Here is a 23,638-nt window from a genome sequence, read left to right as displayed (position 1 = left end):
TACCTGCAGCTATCACACCATCTTTCGGGCTGGACTGCGCGGCAGCTGCACGGCCCCCACGCCCCCCTGCCATGGTGTCCCGCGTAGGCATGCGCCAGCTGCTCATGCGTGAACAATTGCAGCAGGAGGAGCAGCGGGAGCGTCAACGTCACCTGCACCACATGCAGCAGAGGCCGCCCGGGGCTCCCACTCAGACGCCCGCCATCAACGCACCCGTGCACTTCCCGGCGCCGATGCAGGTGCCTGTCGAGGTGCTCAAGGTAAGTGGGGGGGTCATGCACAGGGCATTGCTGTGACATTACTCCTAAATACCATGTACTTTAGTCTAAATAATTATCACTTCAACTCAGAGCTGCTGCGATCGATTATTTTAGTAAACGAGTATTCTAACGATTATTCCAACGATTAATCGGAAGTAATCGGCTCTTTAAAGAGCAATATTTAATAAGCAATTATACTTAAAGATGTATTTATTTAATAATTCTCACACGGTATCGCGATGTGGTTTTCTCGTCTCCCGGAAAAGCTGCTCGGAATTTTCCACACTCAAAAATTCGCGTGTTTATCGCCAGCTTTAAAAAAACGTGCTCCACTACCTGCTCGACGGCGCCACTGCGGAGGCACCTTTGAGCGCACTCTATATAAATCTAAGTATAAAGATCAATTTTAATCACTGCACAATGTCTTTTTGATGTTTTAGTTTAAAATGATCCCAAACTCCGGAACTTTTCTTTGGCCTGAATCTACTCCTTCCCGCGCTGTTTTTTCCCTGTTCCTCCGTTTTTCATTCTGCACCGTCTTCTGTGTTTCCCGTCCAGAGCTCACCAGAGTTTAGCGGGCGGTGCGTCGGTAATAACGGTCCGTGGGAAACACAGTGCACCGCGTGTATTTAAATGGACGAAATGAATTTTTGCAATCGATTTACTTAAGTAATCGTCTCAACCCTACTTCAACTACTTCCTTACTGATTATGTGGTTATATTTGCTTTAATAATATACAACAATATGTGTGTGTGTGTGTGTGTGTGTGTGTGTGTAAAACGTTCTGGCAGAGATACCTAAGCTTTAAAGCTGATTTTCAGTAAGATATGCGCTCTTGTTCCAATTTCTCCAAGTCCCCTATTCTTTCTGAGTAAGGATTTTAAGGGCAGGTATGAGGTCCTCCACAAGTGCTGAAAAGAGGCCAAATTATTAGGAATTAGGCGCTCGGGTAATCTGTTTACGTGCCACTGTGGCTTTTATTAACTGATTGAGAAGTACTACATAGTCTACATAGTACTACATAGTTGACTGGAGACCCAAGAAGGACAGGCAACAAAAAAAAACGATCAAGGAATGCAGTGGCACAGCAATCAGAAAAAAACCCCAAAAAAACAAGGAGTCATTGTGTCCACGTGTGTTCTCATTGAAGTGATAAGTCATGGAACCAGATTAGAGGTGAGATTGACATGCCTAATTTTATAAATGGCTGTTCATGATCTTATCAGATGAGCAAAACAGACAGCCCCGTGCCCGCTGCTGCGCTTGTGTACACTTCGAGTGGCCGTGTACAGTCGGTATTTACTAAATTGATCTATATCTCCCCTTAAGTATGCAGGGGGGTTTTTTTTGTTGCAAATTTTTTTCCATAACACTGCAAGAAAACCTGAAAGTATAGTCAGAACAGGCAATACGCAAAGGTTTACAAGCTTTTTTATACATGGGTATATCACAGGGTATATAGGTACATCACAGGGTGGCTTGAGGAAACAAAGTTATCGCATTCCTTTTATTCCACAGCCACCAATTTCTACCCATCACATTTTTTTTAATGCGAGGACAACATTTGTTTTTATCTCTTTATGGTTTTGTAGAATTGTCACAATGACGTCCGGCTATCGCTTACACTCAAAAGTGAGAAAACCTGTAGAACTGCACAGTCACGCCGACAGTCAAACTGGTGATCTGGAACTTTTACATTTAAATGAAAAATTCTGTCAAATTTACAAAGAATGGTCTGACCAAGAATAAAAAACACACACAAAAAAAACCATCCTGCGGCCAGAGGATTTGAAACACACGAGAGATCTTGATCAGAGAGGTCAGAGGATATTAATAAGACTGGTCTGAGTTGACAGGAAGTCGATAGTACCTCAACTAAAGCACTGTTTACAACCAAACCACAACAGCAGACGGTTCCCTCTTCTCAGCCAATTCATTAATCATGGGCACAGAAACCAGACAGATTAAAGAAAAAAAAAAAAGAAAAAAAAAAAAAGGAAAAACAGTTTTGTCCAAAGGTCTGTGCCCATTATAGCTTTGGATTCCAGTTCTTTTCCTGGCAGGTGTGGAACCTGATGTGGTCTCCTGCTGTTGTCGGAAAAGAGTTTTGTTGTGTGGAGACTCTAGAAGTCTCAGGAGACTGTTTACGAAATACTCAAGCTAGCCCATCACGCCTTTTTCTATTCTGATGTTTAACGTAAACATGACCTATAGCTGCATAGTTTTGTGCAGGATTGTCTGATACCTGCATGAATGTTCTTGAGGTCAGTACATGCAGCTCAACTTGGCATGTTTAATGAATTTATTGTTTATAGGTTGCTATTGACGCTCTTAAACACATGTACAGCCAGCAACAGAGATCTGGTAGTGTCAACATTCCTATGATTAAGATCTAAGCATGTGAGCACTGCTATGACACTCGTCTAAAAAGCGAGCAATAGGATGACTGGATGATAGAACGACCAGTTGGATGGTGAGATGCTACACCAGGAAATAAGATGTCATGAAACTCATTGTGCGAACACAAAAATAACAGTGAAACAGGAGCACTTGATTTTTGTGGCAAATTAAAACTTTGCTACGGTAAAGTATTGGTAATTGTACTTCCTGTAGCTCCGATGATTTCATAACGATTGTTGAGGACATTTCTACTTCGAACATTCCTACATATTTGTTACAACATGTCACCTCGGTCAAGTTTACAAGTATTAGATTATTGTTGGATTATATTGTATTGAACATTCCACAAATGGTTAAGGTTCATTATAACTGGCAAATGATTAGACTCATTGTTTGGGGTGAGAGGGGAATTTTACATCTGGTTGCCAGAGTGGATTTTTGTACGGTTAATAGGTTGGAATTTGACATGTGATAGTGATCTGTGATTAAGGTTATGCTTTTGGATTCTTCGAAACAGATAAAATTAAACGGGTATCTTCAGCCTTATAAATACAAATTGTAGCATCGGGACCAAAGCAGAGTTTTTTGAGAACGTTGGAGATAATGGACGTCCGGTGTCACCCAGATAAGTCATTGTAGATGCCTTAATGAAGCTGGGAGTGTTGTGATTCTTGCTACTTATGGGAAGCATTAGAAGTGAGTCACCAGCATACACCAGCATGGAGCAACAGCATCTTCAGTTTCACAAACGGCTCGGGTAGTTTCGTGTACCATTCCTCATGCCATTTCTCGGCAGAGAAGTCTGGAAGGAAGCACCATGGCCAGTGGCCACCAACTGCATTGCTCTTCTGGAATTTCACTTCTGGGACCTCACAGCAACTGACTCTGTCTGCAGTAATCTTTCCCAGAGCTTGGGCTTATTAGCTGAGTAGACATGCACCAGGTGTCATCATTTTTATTTGGTCAGTGCTGAAAAGTTGCAATGCAGCTAATGTATTTGCTGACTGCAAAGCATTTCCTTTACCATAATGAAGCATTATTAAAGGTATGCCAGTGCAGGAGAGATTAATGCTTAAGGGATAAATCTGAAATTAGAGCTGCTTTTACCCACTAATCCCAGAGCGGCTTTTACCCACTAATTCCCAAGCATCCTTTTTTTTTTTAAAGGGACCCAAGCATTTTAGGCATCTGATATTTATTTTTTTAATGAAGGTTCCTTTATGGTTGATCATAAGATTAGTAGTAGTAGGACCATACTGGATGTTTTGTGTGGGCACCATTGTTATCCAGCATCCAGGTTGTTGCTGGGATCCTCTTCCACTCCTACATAATGACATCATGGATGGATGTTAGAAAAATGGTGCTTCCCCACCTTCAGCTTGAGGATGCCCCACAGGTCCTCAATAGGGTTCAGGTCTGGAGACATACAGCTTGTCAGCTTGGTGGTGTTTCTGAAGGGAGGGCGTCATGTTTTTCTTTAGAATGTCAGTACATGTTGAAATCCATGTTTCACTCAATAAACTGCAGCTCCCCCAGTACCAGCAGTACTTATGCATCCCCATACCATAACACTACCACCACCATGTTTGACTGTAGCTAAGACACAATTTTCTTGGTACTCCTCACCGGGGCGTCACCACACATGCTGGACAACATCTGAGCCAACCAAGTTTATCTTAGTTTAATCAGACCACAGGACATGGTTCCAGTAATTCATGCTCTTGGACAGTTTGTCTTCAGCAAGCTGTTTATGGGCTTTCTTGTGAGCCAGCTTCAGAAAAGGTTTCTTTCTGGGATGACGGCCATGCAAACCGACTTGTTTAGTCTGTGGCGTACAGTCTGAGCACTGACTACGCTTCTACAACCTCTAAAGCAATGCTTTTTTAAAACCAGCTTCTGCACCTGACACACAGCACAAAGACTAAACTTCTTCGAGTGGAACCCGTCTTGGAAAACCTCTGTATGACCCTGGCCACTGAATTGAAACTCAGTTTCAGGGTGTTAGCGATCCTCTTATAGCCGAGGCCATCTTTGTGTAGAGCAACAATTCTAATTCTCAAATCCTCAGAGAGTCTTTACCATGAGAAGCCATGTTGAACATCCAGTATGAGAAAATTGTACTAAAGTAACAAATTTTGACTGCTCGAATACAAGATACACAAATTTGCATGGTGCTGTCTCGTAGACAAGAACATTAATAGAACATGTGGCTTTATGGTTAAACAGCTGTTATCACTCAGGGTGTACTCACTTTATATATTGTTATGTACAGTATATATTGCTTGCATATTCTAGGCAAATAGAATTTTTTTTGTGTGTTTTTATATATATATATACAGTACAGACCAAAAGTTTGGACACACCTTCTCATTTAAAGAGTTTTCTTTATTTTCATGACTATGAAAATTGTAGATTCACACTGAAGGCATCAAAACTATGAATTAACACATGTGGAATTATATATGGAATTATATACATAACAAAAAAGTGTGAAACAACTGAAAAATGTCATATTCTAGGTTCTTCAAAGTAGCCACCTTTTGCTTTGATTACTGCTTTGCACACTCTTGGCATTCTCTTGATGAGCTTCAAGAGGTAGTCACCTGAAATGGTCTTCCAACAGTCTTGAAGGAGTTCCCCGAGAGATGCTTGGCACTTGTTGGCCCTTTTGCCTTCACTCTGCGGTCCAGCTCACCCCTAAACCATCTCGATTGGGTTCAGGTCCGGTGACTGTGGAGGCCAAGTCATCTGGCGCAGCACCCCATCACTCTCCTTCTTGGTCAAATAGCCCCTGATGCCTTCAGTGTGACTCTACAATTTACATAGTCATGAAAATAAAGAAAACTCTTTGAATGAGAAGGTGTGTCCAAACTTTTGGTTTGGACACACATATATATATATATATAAAATATATTGCATTGTATATTGCAGGTATTGTATATGCTTTTTATCAAGCAAAAGCTTACCGGGTGAAAAGGGAAATGTATCCCATATTGTTGAATTTGGGACAAAACCCAAACAGGCTTGACCAGACCTAGTGCAAAGGCAAGAATTTTGTTTCTTCTTAACGTTTCTTTGTCAACCTCCTAGGACTTTTTCCTACGTCAACATCACATCTGACTTGCTCATTAAGGATGTAAGTCTTTATTTTATTTCTGTAAAACCGCTTTAAGTTGAATTGTATTAATTCCATGTTAACTCAAACAGAGCTATTAAAAGGAATAAATGCTTTGAGAGGCATGTGCAGTTAAATGGTGGCAGTTCGATTTGAAGTGAAAGAATAAGATCTGGCCAGCTATCTCAACAATCAAAGGATGACCACAGGATTTTGGGAAGCCCATGTTGCTTTCAGCTGCCTGTGTTTTAAACTCTTCGACTTCAGACTTGTAGAGTCTGAATAATGAAGCCTTTAGACATATCAATCTGTAAAAATATTTTAGACTTTAACGCTTGTTGAGACAATACTGAAATATAGTTTGTACTATTTTCGTACCTTGCAGGTACAAACGCATTTGGAGAACCCCACCGACTACCACATCCGCCAGTCTCAGAGGCAGCAGGTAAAGGAATACCTCTCCAGTACCTACGCCCCGAAGCAGGCCGTCCATGCTGCAGCCGGCGGCGTCCACCCTTCTCCACCAGGCATGGCACAGTGCCAGTCAGCCGGTGCCGTGCAAACCCTGCCCTCACCTTGCACATCACAGCTCGTCACCCCAACAGGGAACAGCGCCCCTAACAGTCCTATGGCCATGCTGAACATCACTTGCAACCAGGAAAAAGAGGTACATACCTGACAATTAGTCAGTAGGTATTATTCCTATCCACTGCTGGGGCAAATGAGATGAGCCTGACCTGCCTGATGATTTTGGACCAGTTCAATAAATATTAGGGATTATAGCTATTCATAGGAGTTGGGAATAAGTACTAATAACTGAACTAGAAGAAAATGAATCATGTCTGCCATCAACCAACATTCAGCAAGGATAACATCAGTGTAAAGCATGAAGGCCGTGTCCTTGTAGGCACTTTCAGGTAGAAATTTCATGCGAAATGGCCACTAGGGGCAGAGGGACGAAAATCCGTCTGTCAAATAATTTACACCTGCATTAACCTATTGTTCATTTGATCATCAACATTCAGTAGCATCCACAAATTGAATTTATTGTATATAAATTCATTGTTTATAGTAGTGATTTACTTAAGCAGCAACAGAAATAATAAGAGATGCCTCTATTCCTGAATCTAATGTAATGGAGCAGTGCAGCCAAATAATACACTGCATTCTTGTGAACAAAAAGAAAACACAAGCCCCTTTCTCTCGCTCTCAGAATTCAAAGCCTGAAACCCTGATTTCCTGACACTTTAAAGAGCAAAAGCATGCCACAGTGCACACCAAATAGAGATAACTTTCATCACAGCACGTATGTAGCATTCTATGAAAATGAAAAACAAAAGCAGCTGAAAAGTTCTTGCTTGGTAACATTGATTACATGGACAAAATCATTGGGACACCATAAACCAGCTCCATAAACATATGATTTGCATGGGTTAGAGTGGAAGATCTTGAGTGACCTGCTATAAATCTTTAACCTGAACACCTTTGGGATGAATTGGAATGCTGAACGCACCCCAGGCCTCCTCACCTCACCTACATCAGTACCTGACTTTACTAAAACCCTTGTGGCTGAATGAGCACAAATCTCCACAACCACACTCCAGAACAGAGTGGAACATCATCTCAGAAGAGTGGAGGTTATTATAACAGCAAATAGGGGACTACACGTGTAAAGGGCACATATAAATCTGTATAGTGAGATGTCTACAAACTTTGGTTTATATAGTGTACACTGCATGATAACAGCTTTATATACAGAGAGGCTTGATAAAAGCAGTGTTAGTTGCTTACTGAGGCAGGTTAAGTTTAATCTGTTCATTTTGGCTTTTTATAATGATGATGACGATGATCTATATCAGGGGTCACCAGCCTTTTTGAAACTGAGAGCTACTTCTTGGGTACCATTAATGTGAAGGGCTACCAGTTTGATACACACAGTTTTGAGTTTGATCTGAAATAACAAATGTGCTCAATTTACCTTTTATTATATGTTATTATTAATAATTAATGATATTCATCTATGTGAAGACACTGATCATGTTAATGATTTCTCATAATAATTATCAACAATGATTTAACAAAGTAGGAACCAGCTATTTTTTTTTTTTAAAAGGCCCGCGGGCTACTCATGTGGTCCTTGCGGGCTACCTGGTGCTTGCGGGCACCACGTTGGTGACCCCTGATCTATATGATTTACTATAGCTTTAATAAACAGGTAAAGAGAAATCCACAGATTACAATTATCCTGTTCTCTTTTATTAAAGAAATTCTTCAATTATTTTAGTATTTAATTATATCAGCATATACAGTATACAGTACAATTTCCTTTGTATTATAAAAAAAAAAAAAAACATTTCTGTGGAAGGAAATTTCAAAGTTTTTCCGATTTATTGGTCATCTTTAAATGAGGAATTATCAAATAGTTTATAATGTTTTTTTTATAAATGATAAAAAAAATTAATTACTCTAGTAACAAATGAAGAAAACGAATGTAAATGTTTAAATTAGGACTGCAAAAGATTTTTTGGTTTGTGTGTTTTTGAATAGTTTTGTGTTAATTTAGTTTAACAAAAACTTACACCTATTTCAGGCCAGTTCTTCAATTCATGGATTTGTTTGTCTATCCAGCAAACCCTAAACTTGAATTTATCTCTTTGTAGCTCTTTGTGTTCAATATCTACAACCATCCCAGACTTTTTCCCCATCCTTCTACATTTCTTGCTTTGTAGGTTGTTTTTTTTTTTTTTTTAATATCACCCAAAGGTCAGTGTTAACTAGCCAAACTCCATTTTCACTGCAGTTTAAGCGGCCAATTATGATTTGCAGTGGTGTAATTAGAGATTAAAGAGTGACAGAGAACGCAGAAGACACTGAAGAGAACTTTTGAACTCGGCAGACTTTGGTCTTTTTTTCCCCTCATATTCTCACATTTGAGTTTGTAGTATGATGAGTTCAATATGTGGCCATATACATGTACTGAACTAACAGTGTCTGTGAGACAAACAACCGAAAGATAAGTCTGTAGAATGACAGAGAGAGAGACAGAGACAGAGAGAGAGAGAGAGAGAGAGAGAGAGAGAGAGAGACTTATATTATTTAAGGATTGAATTTGAAACTGTAATTTATTTAGAATGAATAATCCCCGATTTAAAAAAAATTGAATTCAAATATATGAAGCTTTGTGTGTTTAGTATTATTGATTTGTTTACATAGAAACTCAGCAAGCAGCTTAATGTGTATGTTTTTAGCAGATGGAGGAAGTGATCGAGGACATCATCAGCATGCAATCCAGCTTTGATGAAATGCGGAATTATGCTGACCCTGTGGTACAGATGCCAAATACAGTAAGTGAAGTGACGGATTTTAGCTTTGTTTTCATTTGTTTTATACGTTCACCGAGTCACAGCCACACTTTAGTCTGCTAAGGCCTTTTTGCCAGGATGAATAATGCAAATGAGTGAATCATGTAAGGTAAGTGGAAAACATAAAGCATAACTCATCCCTTCTCAATAGCGTCTATTTTCATATCTTGCTGAGCCCGTGCTGTGACTCAGCGGGGCAATACTGATGAGCCATTTGTTGACTGGATGTCATTGGGCTTAAGGCGAAGAAGAAAAGCAGCTTTGTTGGCCTTCAAAAATAATTTCTGATTATAGCACGGACCCTAGGAGTACAGTCTGTGCACTGTGACGCAATGCTGTTTTGTTGCGGCACGAGCACTTCAAAACAGCTTGTTTTCCATTAGCCTTCTCCTCCTATTCTATTCCCAATGCAAAAAAACTCGAATTCAATTCTCATTTTCAGTGCTATTTTTCTTATTTCTGCAACGCATTATAGAACCTCAGATGATAAAAGACTCATAAAGGCAAGGTGTTCTACTTTGTGTTTAAAATAACTACTCAGCATTAACAATTAAACCACCTCCAGTTAGAGTTCAACTTGTTTACAAGGCATTAGGTTGGGATTGAGGCAGTGGAGGAGAAGGAGGTGAGTAGACTTTAGAGAAACGAGGGAGGAAAGGGGGGAGGGCAAGGCTGAAAGTCCAGATAGGGAAAAGTTCAGCGGTTTTTGTAGGGAGGAAAAAGCAGAAGAAGGTCAGTTTAGTTGCTCAAACAGCCAGCTCAGGCAGTGATGAGAGACTCAGCAGCTAGCATGAAGGACGTGAACAAGACGTACGCCATTGTGGAGGTGATCGACGGCGAGAAACTCCAGCTGGTAAGGCAGGTCCGGGCTCTGTTTTTCTCCTTTTTCATATCAGTTTTATTAAAAACATTTTGCAGCCTGTTGATGGAAAGGTTTGCTGACTGTACAGTACAGAACTCGAGAGGCAGAAAGGGAATGAGAGTGTTTTTAATGCGGGACGCATCTTATAAAGGTATTTCTGTTAGGGAGAAATCGCTAATAATAAGTATGTGTGCAGAAGTGTGTGTAGAGTTTAAGACTCTTAGCTCTTGAAACAATTTGTTGTAAATGTCCTAATTAACCTGCTACTAATGATATTGAAATATATTATATTAAAAGTTAATATTATGCATACGTTTATTGTCACGGTTCATTATTTGAATCTGGGGTCCTCAAAACGCAAGTAATGGCAACCAACCAAATACGTGTTCTGGCCTTATTAGGCTTTATTGAGCTTTTTCTCTCTTTTGCTCTGAAGTGTCACGGCCTCCCTGTGCATTGATTTGCAATTGATTGGCTTTTCTGATTCATCAGACTGTTTAGACCCCATTTCCTGTTGCGAGGATTGATCTTTGCTCTAGGGAATTTAGTAGGTTTTGTATCGGAATGCCTGCCAGCCTGTATGTAGGAGGCTGGAATTGGGTGTATTCCCAGGTTTTCAGTAGCTAGTAGGAAAGTGTGCATTTAACAAGAATTACAGCTTTGTGATTTCATTATTTATAAGGTGTTTGTAATGAATGCAATGGCAGGAACCACATCCTACATGTTATAAATGCATGCATGTGCAAGAATTGTGGTTTTGGAATCAGCATTGTACATTTTGAAGGATGGATGTAAATCTGGTTGGTGTGCAGAGTTGGGCCGCCGCTGTAATTTTGGTCTGTCAGCAGAATCAATCCCCTTTGTTCAACTTATTGCTGGTCCTTCACCACTGATTAAGAGGCTGTCCATTTTTAGTAAAATCAAAATCAAACATTGTGTTTCCCCTTTATAAGCACCTCATTAAAACTGAGCCCACAATATGGATCCTGTTATGGTCTGGTGATAAAAACTCATTTCATCCACATTATATCTGCTTATTTCTCTTGAATCCGTGTAAATTTGAACCCTGTAAGCAATTGGTCACTTTGTTCATTATTACTAGTCCTTGTTTGGTTTTGATTTTGTGTTTGTTTGACTTTGTGGTCTCCAGTAGCTTGTGTGATAAGCTATCTGAGGCTATTGAAGACTGACTTATCAGTCAAGGCTCATTAGAAGCCAAAGTGTTCACTCACCAAGAATTATATTGAGCCATTCAGATGGAATAAAAGATACAGCGTGTATAAAACAATAAAACCGATAAGTGATAGCTGTGCAAGTCAGTCGTTGCTCTCACCTCCAGAGCAAAACAAAAAAACGGAGTGTTTTATTAGTTTATCAGCGTAGAATCTGTCGATTTTACAACTTGACACTAAAGATACACATTTATTGGGCTTCCTGCGATTCTGACAATTTGACAAGGTCACACTGGATATTGCACTATAAAGAAATATCATTAACATCCATTCACGAGATGGGGCTGACACAATGCAGTCCAAGATGCATGTATCTAAACTGATGGCTGAATAAACTGAATGCAGTGATGCTTTCCTACACTGCCAACAATGGACTAGTCCATACTGACCTGGAGATGCTCATCAAGCTTCTATCCTCATCAAGTTTTATTCGGCATAGCTTGACTTGACCCTCATCCACTAAATCAAGACATTCCTTCCTCTGGTTGCCCAAGTCACAGGCTGACTAAAAATATACCCTTTCAATGAGCACTAATTAAAAAAATAAAATAAAACAAAACATACAGGGTTTTAGTTTTATTGTATTCTTAGACCTTGACCTACTTGTACCAATAGATGCTTCAATGTACTAGATTTAAGTAATCATCTGCCTAATGCTAATGTGCTTTCTGCCTGTTTGTCCTAGCTCCCTCTGTCCAACAGCCATTTGGACGTATACACTGGGCCTGGCATGGCAGGTCCTACCATCGCAATGACTAGCAACTCCTGCCCTGCCAACTTACATCACAAAAGAGAGATGTCGGGTAAAAAAAATCAAGCACAACCAAACCATGCTTCTAGCTGTATGTGGTATCATACTGTTTAAGATTGGATGGACTGTAAATACCAGTGATTTGTCTTCTTTAAAATAGGAGTAGAGAATAATATAAACCATGAGAGCTGCATGTATATTAGTCTGTTTGTGACAATAAGGGGATTTGTCAATTTTTTATGACAAGATCACTGCTTTAAAACCGAAATGAGTAATGGAATAGGTTATGCAACCTGATTTTTCAGGTGTCGTGACCATTACTAAACCAATTTCATCGCAGCAAAACCTTCATCATTAGAAAACAAATACACTGTCTTAAACTACGAGCGCTGCGTCAACAGCATGAACTGATTGCCGCTTGTTTTTCCAACAAGATGCAGAAGCCCGTGCATTGGCCAAGGAAAGACAGAAGAAAGACAACCACAACCTGAGTAAGTTTCATGCTCTTTGACTCCTCCGTTCAACATATTTACAAGCTCTTCCAGTTTAAAGTACATCAGCCCAATTTTCCCCCGCCCAATACACCCATCTTCTCCCCGTCCCCCCACCTCCCCCTACTACCACTGGGCAAATTTAGCTGACTCCAAACAACACTTTGGTGTATCGTTAACCCGGGCCAATTCTGCTGCTGTGGCATTAAAATGTAATTGCCGGCAACAATTTGCAGTTAGGTAATGGGTACAATAAAATAATCAGGAATGCTGCAGGACCACTGCAAAGCTCCAAACACGATCAGCGTTGGACACTATAATAGAATCATATTTTTTTGCTTCACTGCACAAGTGCTTCCTGCAAATGCAGTGGTCATAGTTACGAGATCACGAGAAGTTAAAGGCAAAAGTTGACTTTCACCTAGGCTAGATTTTGTGTCTCAATTTCACTTACAAAATCAGTTAAACAAACAGTCGTAGAAACTGATGACATAATATCAAACTTCTGAAGGGCTTATTGTCATGAATAGGATTTTATCAGTAATTAATAAGGTCCACAAACCTTGACTGAGTTCTACCTGTTCTGTCAAAAGGAATGGACAACAAACTCTTGCATTGCGAGAGTATTGCAAAAAAAAAACTTCAGCTTCAAGCAATTTGACCAAATAATTACTGTGTGTGAAAAATGTTGACCCACTTAAGTTGTGTACTAAAAAACTGAGATAAATTTGCTATAAATCCGCCATCGGTTTGTGTGAATAAAAAAGCGACCTTAATTTGTTTATTAGTGTTTATGTAAACATTTATGTACAAAATTTATTTAGTCGTAGCAACAATTATGTAAAGATTTCATGAAACTTATTGTATATTGCATATTGTATTACTAGATTATAGAAAACACACTTTTCATTTTGAAAGTATCTTCTTGTCAAGTTATAAATAGTTGATTTTGCTATAGATTTATGTTTTTTTTTTTTTTTTCATCTCTCTTTCAGTTGAAAGAAGACGAAGGTTTAATATCAACGATCGCATCAAAGAGCTGGGCACTATGATTCCTAAAACAAATGATCTGTAAGTCTATTATCAGTCAATCACACATACTATATGTAGTTCTCAGTAAAAGAAAGTACTGAATTCATAAATGCTACCAGTCAAAAATGAGAATTTCAAGTTAAAGAATGAAAAATGTTATTAGATACAGAATCAGAAATAGCTTTATTACCAAGTATGCTTACACACACAAGGAATTTGACTTGGCGTCAGGAGCTTCCAGCGCAGGAGAAAGTACAGGCTTAATGCAACTGAATAGTAAAACAGACATTTAAATGATGCAATATATACAGAGTAAAATTGTTTAAATGAATGTACAGATGTTATTTACAAGTGTGCAGTTTACAAATGGACCACTGGATTCTTTGTATAAATGTGTTAGTTATAAGTATATACTTATCCAGTTTTAGTTGTAAGGATAGATGCAATAATAAAAACATTTCTACAGTGAAGCATGGTGGTGGTAGCATCATGTTGTGGGCATGGTTTATCAGTGCAGACTGGTTCAAAACCAAGAACCTACTAATGGCCAGTCAGTCCGCTCTGTGGCATAAAGGTCATCATCTTGTCTCTTCTTCAGGGATGTCCGCTGGAACAAGGGCACTATTCTCCGGGCCTCAGTGGAGTACATTAAACAAATGCAGAAGGACATGCAGAGAACCAGGGAAGTGGAGAGCAATTTTAAGAGGATGGAGGTGGTCAATAAGCAATTGTGGCTCCGTATCCAGGTACGTTTTATTCCTTTTGAAATTCCTTTTGAAGTCACATAGCAAAAGCTTATCATAGACTGATGCTATTCAAGTAGTTTAACTGGCTGGCAATAGACACTGCATACATTTCAGTTCACTGCATGAATTCAATGTTTTTGCTCCAGGAGCTGGAGATGCAAGCCCAGATGCACGGCCTGCCCAGCAACTCTCCATCAGGCATGAACAACATTGAACCCCTGAATCAGTTTGTGAAGCAAGAGAACAGCCCTGAGGAGATTCACCACCAGCGGGCCCCTCCCCATCAGCCCCCTCCACTCCACTCCCAGGCCCAACAGCTTCACCAGCAACAGCTCCACCATCAGCAGCTCCACCCGCAGGCTCCTCAGCTTCACCCCCAGCCACCACTGCAGTACTCGGCCGTAGGCAGCACACAGGCCTTCGACTTCACCCACTCACTGGACTTTGATGGCGGTATGCCCGTTTACACAGATGGCATTGGGTGCCTGGGGGATCTGGGCTCAATAGGGGGCACAGCTGTCAACAGCATGGTTCACCCAGGCAAGAAAAGCGATATGTCCTGGATGGACGAGGCGCTGTCGCCACTGGGCGCAGACCCCCTACTCTCTGCCATGTCGCCAGAGGCGTCTATGGACAGCAGCCGCCGTAGCAGCTTTAGCATAGACGACTCAGAAATACTGTGAAATGGCTTCAGCACAAATATTAACACATACACACACCGATTTGTTAATGAAACATAAAAGGGCAACAGTACATGCAAACTTTTTTTTTACATCTTTACGGTACCTGTATTCCATAAGTCATCAACAAAACCAGTAAAAGTCCATTTTGATACGATTTGATTTACATCCATATGCTCCTAAAACAAACTACACTAAATCAGATATCCAAGAAACAGGATTTCCCATGACAGTACTGCAGTTCAATTTTGTATTTTTTAAGCCCATTTTATTTATTTTATTGGTGATTTTTTTCAAAAGTAGCAATTTTTAGTTCTTATCCCACTCATAGCTTCAAACAGTGCCAACATATTGGCCTTTAGGCATTAAACCAATAGGAGAAGGAAGGGGAGTATTAGATAAAGCAAGAACTTAATATAATGTTTTAGAATTCAACATCAATATGCAAAGGCAGCTTTTTCTCAGGCATTTAGAAAAAAAAAAAAAAACCAGCAGGGAGATCTCGGCAATAAAAACGGAGGCATTTAGATGATGTTCCTGAATCCTGTATAGATGTTTGAGGGTTTTTTTAGACGATGATGTTATATAAATGTCTATAAAGTGTTACCAACTCTATTAATGGTGTGCGAGAAACTGTACCTAAAGTATTATTACTTTATTATTACGTTTTCAGAGAAGCCCCTTGAAGTAATACATAAGCATAAAAAGTAGTGCACTAAATAAGCTCGGATTCGCCATTAATATTAGTACGCGATAAACGATTAGCATAGAAGATTAAGGTGCTAGAAAAGAGTGCAGGTTGGTAAAGGAGCATGTAGGTAGCCTGTTAGCGTAACCAGTGTACTTCTTCCTAAAGTGTGAATATCCTTCCGTTCCTATTCACTACTGACTACTGACCCAGGCCTCCTGTTTCTGAGTGAATAGCAACGCAGCCCTAAATCAGCCATCTCAGTTTTTAGCAATAGATTCAATAATTTGCACATATGGTCTTCATTCATACACTCCTTCCAGCATGCGTGTGTGTGTGTGCATGTGTGTGTGCACTGTAAATAATTATGGAACGTGACTGAGTAATAGGCTCAAACCCTTTTCTTCTCATTTTTAGCCCTTTTCTTTTAGCTTCTTACTCAGGTCTGAATGACCCGAAACGTAATTTCTGTAAAATAGATATGACTTTTCAGATTATTTTTGAATGTTTATTAGAGAAATGGAAACGAGTTTCATGTTGAAAGGTGTAGTGTCCACTTGATTTGTGCCCTGAACACGAGCTCCTCACGGTGTTGTACACTTCCACTCTGCCCTAGATAACTTCACAAGGCAAGGGATTCGAATGTGCAATTCCAGCTATGAAATATAAAAAAATTAAGAAATAGGTTTATATATATATATATATATATATATATATATATATATATATATATATATATATATATATATATATATATATATAATCCCTCCCAAAGCACTGAAGAAAATATTCAGATTTAAATGGCTTTATAATAGATGATTTATTAAGAGTTTATATGCCACTAAGCCACTTAAATCTATTTTTATCGTATGCAACTTTTTTTTTTTATCTGATCTTCCAAAAATGACCTTTGTTATCTCAGAGCAGCCATTTAAATATAAAAATATTTAAACCACTAGCCTTATTGTACAGCCGTCCTAGCCGTATCATTCATATATATATATATATATATATATATATATATATAATGTATATATACAGTAATTCCCCTTTTTTCTTTTTTTTTTTTCTAGAATTTGCTACATAACTAATTTATTTCGCCGATTACGAGCACAATAGACCAAATTGTTTTTATGGAGTTTTATGTTGAAATAATTACATTTATTAATAAAAATATCATTATGTATTATAAAATGAAGTAAAATGTTAATACAGTACTGTATACATAAAATAGCATTTTTGGGGTGGCGTCCATTTATCGCGCTTTTTCGTTTATCGTGTGCGGTTTTGGAACGTGACCACAGTGATAATCGGGGAATTACTGTGTGTGTGTGTGTGTGTGTGTGTGTGTGTGTGTGTGTGTGTGTGTGTGTGTGTGTGTGTGTGTGTGTGTGTGTGTGTATGTGCATATATATATATATATATATATATATATATATAATTTTTTTTTTTTATTAGAATTTATCAGGATTTTCAGAAAGTAAAAGAACATGTATCATGTTTTTATATCAATTTGATATTTTTTTTAACATAGTTATTCAAAAAATCTATAATAAGTGATGAATTTATCAATTTCAATTAAAACCGTTGTGAATGTTGTACAGTTAAATAGTTGTTTTAAGTGAAGCAGCATGACTTTTTTTGTTTTTTCCTCCCATGGTGCCTTTCTCCCCCACCCCTTAATAATCCTTAAAGATAACCTGCCTCAGCGTTTCAAATGTTCAGAGCCAACTGACCTCTATTTCCAAATTACATCCACAGCCAGCATTCAAAACCTCGTTTTTTTCACCTATGCAAATCTCTGACTTGGTAAAGCGTAACAGACGGAAGCTTTTCAAACTGTCATAGTGATTGGGTTCTTCTAATTTTGCTTACATGTGCTTTTTTTTTTTTTTTTTTTTTTTTGCTGTTGTCATAGTTGCTGTTATTTTCCAGGAATGATAAGGTTTGCCCTAAATGAAGGAAAACAATATTCCCTTTAGATAACAAGGCAGATTGTGATTTGAGTGATTGTTCCTGTTTTAGCAAACACATTCAAAAGCCTTTTTAAGATTCAATCTTGTAAAATTTCATGGATGTGAATGACATCTATTATTAAATGTATTTAAGATGATTATACAGCAGTGTTGTGTATTCCCTTCATTGCCAGAACATGGCAGAAGATATGAATTAGTCATTTTATTTTCCACTATATGGGTTAAAGAAATGTAGTATTATTTAAATTGATTTAAATAATCGTTGAAATATTTTCTCCAAAGATTTTTTCATTGCCAAAGCGTTGTACAATCACACCTCCATACTGCTGCTACGATGTTGGCAGCACAGACTTACAATATATAAAGAATATGTATATAAATATATTTATATATTTGAGTGAGTTTAAAGAGGGTCAAACTGTGACGACTGAGACAGAGCATCTCCAAAACTGCAGCTCCTGTGAGGTGATCCTGGGCTGCAGTGTTCAGTATCTACCAAAGGAACATGTAATGCAAAGACATTTAATACAATTGTGTGCCTCCAACTTGGTAGTAAAAAAAATGGGGAAGAACCACATATGGCTGGACAAATCAGGTGTCCCAGTTCTTTTGTCCACATAGTGTAAAAATTACAAATAATATGAAAAAATCTGGTATATTTTTGGACTGCATTTTTTAAATGCTGTTTAAGGATGTGTTGCATGTGGTTTTATTTGTATTTATTATTGGTGTGTATAGGTTTTAAAGCTCAACAGGAAACAAAGCTCTGTTCCTGTATTTGGCCGTGGGCCCCAAATCCAACCCTGCATTTATTGCCTCCTTTTTGAAAAATAACTTGTAAGTACATAATATTTTATTTCAATATCAAAAAAATATAATGTTTAACTTAAATATATTTTTTAAAAGTATATTATTATTTCTGGAACTTAACCTAAGTAAAGAAGTAAAGTATACTTACTGTAAAGGGAAATTGTAATGGAGATTGGAGATATGGAGTTATGTAGTTGGAGAACCAGTAGAGGGCACCATTAACATTGGGGATAAGCCAGCAGGTGTTTATGCACATCGGTAGGGTTAATCGCATCTTGTGAGTGGTGTAAAAAAGAAAATGAAAGAAAAAAAAATAGAATTATATCTATATTTCAGCCTGAAATTATTGGCAAATTATTAGTAAAAACATACCGTACAAGCTATGGAAATGATTTTTCTAATTGTTTGAGTGGAAGATTTCACTTGTTTAAATGTTCATCATTTTCATAGCTTTTTAAGATATGATATATTAATTTTTTTTTTAATAAATGCTATAATTTTGTAAAAGATAAAAAAAAATGGATGAATTGACATAAGTGATATAAGCTTTAAAAAAGGCACATAAGTGATAAAGCATAATAATACTACTACTACTACTACTAATAATAATAATAATAATAAAGTTATAAAAAATTTAAAAGTCCATAAAAAAGTGACCATGTTTTACCATTTGAACATTTAAAATGAAAATTTTTTAAAAAGGGGAATTAGCCATTACATACTATAAATGGCTTTCACTCTTGGCACATTTTAGAGTGCCAAGTCTCAATCAATGCATTAATGTATTAATAATATTAATAATATTATCATTCATAATTGGCTTATTTTCACATGTATTTTTTTCTAAAGCTTGCAAATAATGGTGCTCAATTTGACCTTGAGAGTATGTAATATATGGACCGTAACAATATCCATGATAAACCCACTGATAATATAAATAAGAATGTTTATTTGTTTTAAATATTAAGATAGAAATTTGTAGACTGTAATTACTTTTTTTTTTTTTAAGTATATAATTTGTTTTATTTTTTGTTTGTTTTAAAATAGCAACCAAACAACCATAGTAATGTGGTGATGGCTCACTGGAACATTCGACTCAACCGCACAGGCTTTTACCACACAGTGTTATTTTTAAAATGAGAAGAGATATAAGACAGGAAAAAAGAAAATGTCCAGAGCTATAATTCAAGCATCAATCATGGTTTATATGCCATGGCCAATGATTTTCCTTAAGCCCTTGTGATTCAAGTGGAAATCATCTTCAGTGGCAAGAAAACACACGGGTACTTCCTCGTGGCTCCTCTAGGGGGCAAAAGAGAACCATAAACTTCTTTATGCCTCTCTCTCTCTCTCTCTCTCTCTCTCTCTCTCTCTCTCTCTCTCTCTCTCTCTCTCTCTCTCTCTGAGAAGAGCTTCATCTCATTTATTCCCCATGTAACAATTACAGAAATAGACCTGCGATGCAATTAACCTATTTTTAAATACCATTTTATTAGGGCGGTTTATCCCGAATAGGGGAAGGCTCAAAATAGGATGAGATGAGGAATAAAGATGCGTGCAGCTCAGCAGAACACGCTCCACCTCACTCATACAGCCTGAACAGTCTCTAATGCTTTATTTAAACAAATCAGTCTTTAAAAATGGAGAGGATGCATGACAGAGGGAATTCATCTCTATTAGATGTGCTGATTAAAGATAGAGTATCTCAGGAAGAGAAACAAATAAGACTAAATAAAGAGATTTGTGTCAAATGGGAAGCAAATCCTGTTATCGCCATGTAAAAACCTTCATGCTTTGATGAAGAACATTTGATGATACAGGCAAAATTGTTAGATAGTGTTCCATACGTACATTCTATTGGATTTTATCTGTGTAATGACTTTTAACCGTGGACTTTGTTGCGAAGCAGCTTTGGCAAAAATAATAATTAAATGAGATGATCTGAGGAGGAAACCTAGAATCATTAAGGGTCCCATCTTTTTTTTTTTTGGGTCATTGCTGGATACTAAATCATTACTGTGTGCAGGTGAAAGAGCAAAGAGAATCAGTACTGTGTTGTTTAGTATTACACTTAGCATATTAGAATGAACCAGGTGGAGTCTTTAATCATTACAGCAGCAGCTGTTAGGTACAAACTTACATTCGATTCCTACTATATAAGATCATTCACTAAAATACACTAAATATAAACAGGAGTGTTGAGCATCAATCCTCAAAGTGCCTACATTTAGTTATTTTTTTCATTGTGTTGCTATAATCCACAGGTTCCCACTCCTGGTCCTGTGCAATGAGAGTGCTTTCCATGCTCTTTCACCTGTTCAGATAAATAACAGCCCTTTTGGAGATAAAGTGGGTGTGTTGGAGCAGAAAAACACTAAAATCTGAATGACAAAGTGTTTTTCAGGACCAGCGTTAGGACCCCGTGCTATAAACCAGAGAAATGATGAATATCATGAGTAAAAGAATATTGTTTGTACATGATAGAAATGTAGTTCTACCCTGACACACTGACTTGCTTGTTTATTAGGGTCATGTGACTGTACCTCATCTGCTGCTATGTACAATTCATCTTTTCAAAAAAAAATAATTTAGTGTTACAAATTGGTTTTTGGACCATAGTAGAGCAGCAGTGGTGAAGAATGTTTATCTTGAACCTTCTTTATCCATCATGACTCAATTTCTGCTACTGTGGACGGTTCGGTGTAGATACTTTAAAGATACATTTGTATCTCCTAAAATTCTTTCTGTATTCAATGGATAATTTCACTTCACTTCTCGTTTTTCGACTGTGCCTTATAAATTCTTGCTCCTTCTAAGAGCTGCTCAGCCATGAACCTCCCAGGACTCATAATATATTCATAGTGAGATAGAAGTGATCTTGACCCCTTTTGATCTCTGCGTCTGCTAGTTCCATTCTGATGTCCTACTTCTGGTTGGAGTTCTCATCACTTGGAAAGCACTCGCTGCTGGACAGCTTAAAGATACATGAGATGACAATGGATGTTAGAATTTAGAAACAATGATGACATCTTTATGATTCTGGTGCACTCCATCAGTGAACAGTTATGAACTCTAATGAATTTACTGGTTACACAATTTACATTTATTGACCAAATAGTGCTCAATTACATGTTGTACAACTAATGACTAATCACACGCACTGTGATTTTTAGTTTTAGAAATTTACTTTGCTGCTTTGTGACAATGTCCAGCGTTAGACGATTTGCTATACATATCAAACTCAACTCGAATCGAATACTGAACATTACTCGAATTGACTTTAAAGCACGCAGTTTAAATAAAGATATAATGATTTATCCTACTATTCAGTGTCAAACTTACATAAAACTAAACAATATGCAGTGGGTTCATGCTGAAACAATGCCAAATGTTGCCCATTTCCCTCTGACTAGCTCATGGATCAATGATTGCATGTTCTGTAGCGCTGTACTCTTTGCCTTATTAGTAAACCCACCAATTTCACACACGTTCACGTTTCAATCCGTTCTCCATTCCTTTATTCATTTTCCTTCAGTTTCTTTTCATCCATCTGTCTGGACATGGCTTCACGTCAACTTTCATCATCTATCTCTCAGTTTTAACTCCAGCCAAAATCCTTGCTCTTTGCAAGGCTACGAATAGATATGTATCTCCAGCAATCTTCTTTTAAACAGTCCTTCTCAAGCGTGAATGAGGAAATCGGCTTATTTCGACTCGCACGTCGCTGTGGCTTTAAGCCACTCCAGGTCCCAGTTTCACCGCACCACCGTTCTCCACTCCTTCTTTATGATGCTAATGGACTTCCATATCTAATAAATCCCTATAGATTTGAAGTAGCGAGATGTTATGGCTCGTTCACTCAAATACAACACCACCACCCCCACACGCACAATCTATTTCTTTTCTGCTCGTTCTTTGTGGGAGAAAAGTGTCTGTCAAGAATGTACTGCTGAGCGTCTCTGAACTAAAGCTGATCCGAGAGAAGAATGATGGGGGTGGCCCATGTGGTCATGTGCACACTTAGCTTCACTTTGACCCAGACAACATTTGTTGTGGTCCATATGGTCATGTGTACACTTAGCTTCACTTTGACCCAGACAGTTATTTCATGTATATATGGCAACACAGTTGGCCAGTTGAAAGTCTGTAATATTCTCATTCATTCATCTTCAGTATCTGCTTCATCCCCTGCAGGATTGAGGTGGCTCCAAGGAATCAAATCCAAGGAAGATTGGGAATGAAGTAGGAATACATTCTGGATGGGTTGCCAGTCCATATACTAGATGTGTAAACCTCAGGCTTCCACACAATAAGCTACAATTTAAATTCATATGGTAATAATTGGAAATTATACCACAACACAGTTCCTGCAATGATATGAACAACTTTGTTCAAAATCTGGATTAGCCCTACTATTAATTAGATACATAGAATTATGTTGAAATGAATAATTTAAGTATCAGTTTAAATATTGCTAGCTTCAAAATACTAATTCTTTTTACACACCAGCCCATCTTTTGAGGGTTTACCTTGGAGTGTTCTTGTTTAGGGCTCAGTTGCATGTCAGGGTCACATATTGTGATGTTGGTAAGGAATATGACATTTGTCATAATATCTGAATGCAAAGTCTTATATCACCAACATATTCACCACTTGCTTGTTCTTTAGGAATAGACTTATAGGCACTAAACTTACAGTATAGGCAGTAACGAACACGTTCTCACTCCCGTGTTTGTCAGGATCCCTCAGTGTCACTTTTTGACGCACTGGGTACCCGTTTGGCGTAATTTTTTAACCTGCAGGTTTAGGATTAGTGTTAGGGTTTGGGCGTCAAAAAGTGACGCCAAGGGATCCTGACAAACACGTCCATATCAGACAAGGTGTGAGGGAGTGTAGCAGTAACATATACATTCAAATGTTTAACCAATTTATCTCTGTAAAGCTGTTTTGGGACAATACCCACTGGTAAAAGTGCTCTACAAATAATTGAATTGACTTGAATTATTTTAACAAAAATGTATATGTAACATTTTGACTTTAACAAGTGTCAGGGGTTTATTCCAGAAGTCTACACTTCCTATTAGGCACTGAACTGACAGAAAGTCACATGTTTGTGTTTGCTTCTGAGTCACGTTGTCTGATGATCACTGCACTTCTTCTCTCCTGCTTGGTTACCCGATGTGATTATCTGTTCCGTCATTTTCTTTGTTGTCACCTTTGTTTCACGTTTCA

General features: G+C 38.1%; 1 protein-coding gene and 1 long non-coding RNA gene across 10 annotated transcripts in view; one reads left to right on the top strand and one right to left on the bottom strand.

Annotated features, from left to right (window-relative positions):
• The window catches only part of tfeb (transcription factor EB), a 42,598-nt gene extending 27,367 nt beyond the window's left edge, over positions 1–15,231 (top strand). For 3 of the 9 annotated variants that reach the window (XM_083534209.1, XM_083534210.1, XM_083534205.1), the window contains exons 2-9: positions 10–260; positions 6,162–6,443; positions 9,025–9,120; positions 11,918–12,035; positions 12,418–12,474; positions 13,470–13,545; positions 14,105–14,252; positions 14,399–15,231. In XM_083534209.1, the coding sequence (XP_083390335.1) occupies positions 72–260; positions 6,162–6,443; positions 9,025–9,120; positions 11,918–12,035; positions 12,418–12,474; positions 13,470–13,545; positions 14,105–14,252; positions 14,399–14,935 (1,503 nt within the window). In that variant the 5' untranslated portion in view covers positions 10–71 and the 3' untranslated portion in view covers positions 14,936–15,231. The remainder of the gene's footprint in view (positions 1–9; positions 261–6,161; positions 6,444–9,024; positions 9,121–11,917; positions 12,036–12,417; positions 12,475–13,469; positions 13,546–14,104; positions 14,253–14,398) is intronic. The other 6 variants (XM_083534213.1, XM_083534208.1, XM_083534211.1 and 3 more) reach the window with 3 other exon arrangements.
• On the bottom strand, positions 9,222–11,699 carry LOC310722053. The gene is made up of 2 exons (XR_014532281.1): positions 10,957–11,699; positions 9,222–10,901 (listed from the first exon to the last, which is right to left on the bottom strand). It is a non-coding gene; the product is annotated as an uncharacterized lncRNA (long non-coding RNA).
• Positions 15,232–23,638: the final 8,407 nt, after the last annotated feature.

The sequence above is a fragment of the Silurus aristotelis genome (assembly GCF_946808225.1).
Source record: "Silurus aristotelis genome assembly, chromosome: 28".
Lineage (NCBI taxonomy): Eukaryota > Metazoa > Chordata > Actinopteri > Siluriformes > Siluridae > Silurus > Silurus aristotelis.
Note: the sequence above shows the minus strand (reverse complement) of the source record. Positions and strands in the feature narration are given on the sequence as shown.